The sequence below is a fragment of the Bison bison genome, unplaced genomic scaffold (genome assembly GCF_000754665.1).
Source record: "Bison bison bison isolate TAMUID 2011002044 unplaced genomic scaffold, Bison_UMD1.0 scf7180017864503, whole genome shotgun sequence".
NCBI classification, from domain to species: Eukaryota; Metazoa; Chordata; class Mammalia; order Artiodactyla; family Bovidae; genus Bison; species Bison bison.
In genome coordinates this window covers 818,430-824,538 of record NW_011495061.1, presented here as the reverse complement: position 1 = coordinate 824,538, position 6,109 = coordinate 818,430, and the positions used below count along the sequence as shown (strand labels likewise).

Genomic DNA, 6,109 nt, shown 5'->3' with positions numbered 1-6,109 from the left:
CCGGCCTGCAGAGACCCCGTCCCCCTCATACCCCACGATGGGGCCTGAGTCGGAGCGCCTGCAGCACGGGCAGCGCGGGCCTGCCCGGAAGGGGGCCGGGGTTCATGAGGAGGGGCGCCGTGTAGGGGTTGTGGGGGTCCTCAGCCTGGGACTGAGAGGCCATGGGAGCCTAACCTGGGGGTCAGCGGGGACGGGCCCGCGGCCCCGGAAGCCGCGCCCGTCCGCCAGGTCGGGATTCCACAGCAGGAACCCGGCCCGAGGTGGAGTCTCCGGAGGCTCTTCCCTCCTCCCTGCACCCTGCCGCCACTGGCCGCTGTCGGGGTCCGGAGGGGGCGCTGGGGACCGTGTGTTCCTCCCCAGGAGACTTTTTCTCTCTAAAGACCTGGGCACCGCGTGTGGGGGTTCCTTCAGCGGATGGGGGCTCTGTGTGTGTGTCACAGAGAAGTGAGGTGTGTGCGTGAGTGTGTTTGTGTCTGTGTGGCAGAGAAGTGAGTTGTGTGTGTGAGTGTGTGCCTGTGTGTGTGAGACAGAGGTGGGCTGTGTGTGTGTGTATGTGTCTGTGTGTCAGAGAGAAGTGAGTGTGTGTGTGAGAGGTAGGGTGTGTGTATGTGTGTGTGTCTGTGTGAGAGAGGTGGGCTGTGTACGTGTGTGTGCGTGTCAGACAGAAGTGAGGTGTGTGCATGCATGTGTGTGAGAGAGGTGGACTGTGTGCATGCGTGTGTGTGTGTGATGCGTGTGTGTCTCTGTTAGAGATGTTGGCTTTGTGCATGCATGTGTGTGTGTGTGTGTGAGAGAGGTGGGCTGTATGCATGCGTGTGTGTGTGTGTGTGAGAGAGAGAGAGGTGGGCTGTGTACGTGTGTGTCAGAGAGAAGTTAGGTGTGTGCACGCATGTGTGTGTGTGAGGTGGGCTGTGTGCATGCATGTTTGTGTGTGTGTGTGCGAGAGGTGGGCTGTGCATGTGTGTCTATGTGTGTGTTAGAGAGGTTGGCTTTGTGCGTGCACGTGTGTGTGTGTGAGAGAGGTGGGCTGTATGCATGCGTGTGTGTGTGTGTGTGTGTGTAAGAGAGAGAGGTGGGCTGTGTGAGTGCATATGTGTGTGTGTCAGAGAGAAGTGAGGTGTGTACGTGTATGTGTGTGTATCTGTGTGAGAGAGAGATGGGCTGTGTGCGTATCTGTGTGTGTCAGCAGTGAGGTGAGTGCGTGTGTGTATGTGTCAGAAGTGAGGTGTGTGCGTACGTGTGTGTCTGTGTCAGAAGCGAGGTGTGTGTGTACATGCATGTCTGTGTATGTCAGAAGTGAGGTGTGTGCATGTCTGTGTGTACTAAGGTGTGTGCATGCGTGTGTCTGTGTGTGTCAGCAGTGAGGTGTGTGCGTGTCTGTGTGTGTCAGCAGTGAGGTGTGTGCATGTGTGTCTGCATGTGTACTCAGTGAGGTGTGTGTGTGCGTGCGTGTGGCTGACTGTCCTCACACCCTGCCTGCTCGGCCCCCGGCATCCTTGGCTCCCTGGCTTGGCCTGGGTCAGCTGTGCCAAGCTCCAGGAATGGCAGTCCCAGCAACAGTCAGAGGGCAAGGCCCCTGAAATGGAGCGTGGGGACCGGACCCACAGGGGGGACCGCAGGGAAGCTGCAGTCACAGCCCACGGACAGAGGCGTGGACCCGCCAGACGGCGGGGATCTGAGGAGGCAGATGGTGCCAGGCCCTGCCTCACCTGGCATCAGCTGCACTCTTCCACTGGGAGCAGGACAGAGGAAGCTCCCGGGGCAGGAGGGGACCTGAGGCAGGAGGGGGGAAGGAAACCTCGCGTGGAAACAGGGCCGGCCCCCAGGCAGCCCGACTTCCCGCGGGCGGCACAGCTGTGCACAGCCCTTTCTGGGATGCCACTGGGGAGGTGGTCACGAGAGGAAGCCCGTGCTGGGCCCTGACACGTAGGGGCGAGGGTGCACACAGGAGCACGGATGCGTGTGGGTACAGCCGAGGATACGGTGTGTGAGCACACGTCAGTGCTGTCAACGGTGCACACGCGCGGATCTGTCCACTGTGTGTGCGGCACACACCCACACGCGTGCTTGCTTCCTGAGCCCCTTAGGCAGGGTGGGTGTCTTCCACGTGCACTCACACTTTGTGCCTTTCCCGCTGACACACCGGCCGGGGCCTGTGTATGACCCGGTCCAAGGCTGCACAGTAAGAACACAGTTGCAGTCACAGGTCAAGGAATGACTCTCCCAACATTTTCAAGGCCCCTGAGGCACATGTCCCTTCAGGTCTTCTGCCCACCCGAGGAGGAAGCAGAGGGGGACTCCCCCCACGAGGGGGGCTCAGACCCTGGCCCCGCAGCCTTGGCACTGCCGAGTGGAGACAGAGGAGACGGCTGGGAAACCCGTCAGCCAGCGCTCTGGACTTGCTCGGAGCCGACCAGCCTAACCATGATGTCTTTTTGGCTCCAGAAAGCTGTCAGGATGGGGAGCTGGGCCTCTTGTTCTCTGTGTGGAGAACATGGCCCAGCTGTGGGGGATCCACCAGGACGGTAGCATGGGAGCCTCTGGGAGGCGGGCTCCTTCGTGGAGCCCAGGCCCTCAGCCAGGTCAGCAGCACCGACGGGGTCTTCCCTTGCATCGGCAGGTGCCCGGCATGCTAGGCTGGGATGCCCACTGGGTTGCTACTCAGCCAGGACCCGTCTCCAAAGCAACAGCTATGGGGTGGGCTTCCAGGAAGCAGACAACCCACGTGTTGGTGGGCGCCTGAAACAGGACTGACAGACAACCCCAAGTTACTTGTCTTAGTTTGGCCGCCACTCTGGTCAGCCGTGATGGAACTTGAACTGTTGACTGATTCGGTCAAAACTGCCATTGGCCGTTTCCAGCTGGCAGGTCTTTATTGCACAAACACAGCCCGGGTCTGTCTGAACCTCGAACCCAGTGTGAGTCATCAGATGGTCCTGGTTCCAGCAGGAGAGAAGTTGGGCTGCCAGACCCCCAGGAGATACGCCTCTAACGGGCCCGCAGCTGCCAGCCCGTGACCCCCTTAGAGCCCCATGAGGCGGGGGGAGCACTCCCCATCCTGCTGCTGCAGAGGCTGCCCAGCTCAGCTCAGGATGGGCCACCACTGCCTGCCCCCGAGTGCGCTCTCATCCTGCCCAGGGGACAGCTCTGTCCCACGGAGTCCTGCCGGCTCCAGGGCACAGCCCAGAGTGGGAGACAGGACCTGCACCCCAAAGCTCAGAGCAATCGGGGTGAGCACGAGAGGGCTGGGCACTTAGAAGATTCTGGAGCCCCGGAGGTGGATGCAGCAAGAAGGGCCTCCAGCTGGGAGAGACGAAGCCCCAGTGAAGGGACCTGCCTTTACTCCATGTGTGATGATGGGTGGGAGGCCTTCTGTGAGTGGGTGGGCAGGAAATGAGCGGGGTGGACTGGCAGGAAGTGTCTTCATCCCGTCCTGCTCACCCACATACTGTGGTCCCACGCGTGAGCGTAGTGTTCAGTGTTCAAATCCTGCTTACCCACATATTGTGGTCACACGCGTGAGCGTAGTGTTCAGCGTTCAAATCCTGCTCACCCACATACTGTTGTCACATGTGTGCGTGAGTGAACAGTGTTCAGTGTTGTGAGTGTTAAACCCGCTCCTCTCGTGAAGCCTCACGCTCCCTATCTGAGACCCTCCCTGTCTTCCATGCACACATATAGCAATTTCTCTAGGGCGTATGCCTACATCAGAATTTTCTGAACTATTTTGACCCAATAAAAACTGAATTATATTTTTCCACAAATTGCATTACTTCACACATTGTTTCACACAAAAGAAAACCTGACTGAAGGCTTACATGTGAATTAAAAAGCAAATTAACCTCTTCCCACTAAGAAAACAAACACCAAGGTCCCTTTTAGAGTTCAGTGCTACAAAAATCCCAGGAACTACTTCTCATCTTGCACAAACTCTCCCAGGAATAAAGACAGAACACTCCTCAGTTCACTTTATGAGGCTTGACTCTTCTAGAAACTAAATCAAGGGCGAAAAAGAAAAGAAAGGCCATTCACCAATATAAACCATGGCTTAGTTAAGTAGCAAAGGTGTTCAGGGTCTCATGTTCAGAGTTAGCTGCGACAAGCTGCCCGCCTCAGCCTGCAGATGCCCCGCAGGGAGGCTCCCCTCAGCGCCATCGCTGCACAGGCCGTTCTTGGAGGGGCAGAGGCCCTGTGCCATCGGAACTGCCCGCCTTCCTCCTGGGGCTGAGAGCGAACGTGCGTGCGTTCAACGCAGCGCCCAGGATGCAGGCTGCTGGCCTTGGACCGAGCCAGGGCTATCGGGATCTGAACGTGGAGACCCCAGTAACGGGGGCGCAGAGACGAAGTCAGCAGGACGCAGCCAGGGCGGCTCTTGGCTCAGCAGTCAGGCTGGATGACTGGGTCCGTGTGCCGTGCGCACAGCCTCAGGGCCTCATCCATGCCCGGGGGCAGGGGGCGGCTGCGTCAGGCCCCGGGGTGGCCTCCTCCCCACACCCACCCGGCCCCGCCATGGGTCTCACCGCTGCCCCTGGCGGAGGGCCAGGCCCGGCCCAGAGCGCAGCCCTGGTCCCTGGAGGGAAGACACGCACTAGTGTTCATCAATCAAGTACACAAACAGGTGTTGCCACCACTTTATTACTCAGAGTCTGCAAGCAATATGATACATGAAAGTCATTTTTACAACAATCGGGCTTGCTAGAAAATTGTCTTTTCTTCATGCAATGGGGGTTCTGCACCAGAGACACCTAGACCTGTTAAATGAAACGTATCCTTCGTGCAGGCGCTCCACACAAATGTCAAGACCTTTGAGGTCTCCACTCACACCCACCCCAAAGCAGCCCTGCCTCTTCTCTATTATGTGGGTTGTTAACGTTAAAAAACTAGAAAAATACAGTCGTCTCACTTTCTGTAGAGTCCTTTTCCTCTATTTTTACATGACCAAGACATTGGCTTGGTTATGAATTCAAAAGTGCTCCCAAAGTCCTTGATGAGGATTCGTAGAGAAACCTGAAACACAGAAAGAGAGAGTCAGCGATGGAAACGCGGCCTCACGTTCGCCAGGTGGGTGCGCGACAGTCTGCAGCACACAAAGGGGACGGGAGCGGCCAGGGCCCCGCAGCAGGCGGAGTAAGACCCGCCTCACAGACGCGGGGCGGCCAGGCGCCGGGACAGACGGAGCACCTCACAGGGCCCGTGCTCGCCCCAGGACAGACGGAGGACACAGCACCTCACAGGGTCCATACTCGCCCCAGGACAGACAGACAGACAGAGCACCCTCACAGGGCCCGCGCTTGCCCCAGGACAGACAGACAGAACACCTCACAGGGCCCATGCTCGCCCCAGGACAGACGGAAGACAGAGCACCTCACAGGGCCCACGCTCGCCCCAGGACAGACGGAGGACAGAGCACCTCACAGGGTCCATACTCGCCCCAGGACAGACAGACAGACAGAGCACCCTCACAGGGTCCGTGCTTGCCCCAGGACAGACAGACAGAACACCTCACAGGGCCCATGCTCGCCCCAGGACAGACGGACAGACAGAGCATCCTCACAGGGCCCGCACTCAACCCAGGACAGACAGACGGACAGAGCACCCTCACAGGGCCCGTGCTCAACCCAGGACAGACAAATGGACAGAGCACCCTCACAGGGCCCATACTCGCCCCAGGACAGACAGACGGACAGAGCACCCTCACAGGGCCCGTGCTCAACCCAGGACAGACAAACAGACAGAGCACCCTCACAGGGCCCATACTCGCCCCAGGACAGACAGAGCACCCTCACAGGGCCCGTGCTCAACCCAGGACAGACAGAGCACCCTCACAGGGCCCGTGCTCACCCCAGGACAGACGGACAGGCAGACAGAGCACCCTCACAGGGCCCGTGCTCGCCCCAGGATAGACGGAGCACCTCACAGCACCCGCGCTTGCCACAGGACAGATAGACAGAGCACCTCACAGGGCCCGTGCTCACTCCAGGACAGACGGACAGGCAGAACACCTCACAGGGCCCGTGCTCGCTGGTGCGCTGCCTCCGTCCGGCACAAGGCCGCGCCCTGGCCCCAGGAGGCCCCGCTCAGGGTGCTGACACGCTCAGGCGAGCGGTGC

General features: G+C 59.3%; 1 protein-coding gene across 2 annotated transcripts in view; it reads right to left on the bottom strand.

Moving 5' to 3' along the window:
• Nucleotides 1-4,606: 4,606 nt before the first annotated feature.
• NCAPG2 (non-SMC condensin II complex, subunit G2) overlaps nt 4,607-6,109 on the bottom strand; it is a 70,198-nt gene continuing 68,695 nt past the window's right edge. For both annotated transcript variants that reach the window (XM_010829252.1, XM_010829251.1), the window contains one exon: nt 4,607-5,007. In XM_010829252.1, the coding sequence (XP_010827554.1) occupies nt 4,956-5,007 (52 nt within the window). In that variant the 3' untranslated portion in view covers nt 4,607-4,955. The remainder of the gene's footprint in view (nt 5,008-6,109) is intronic.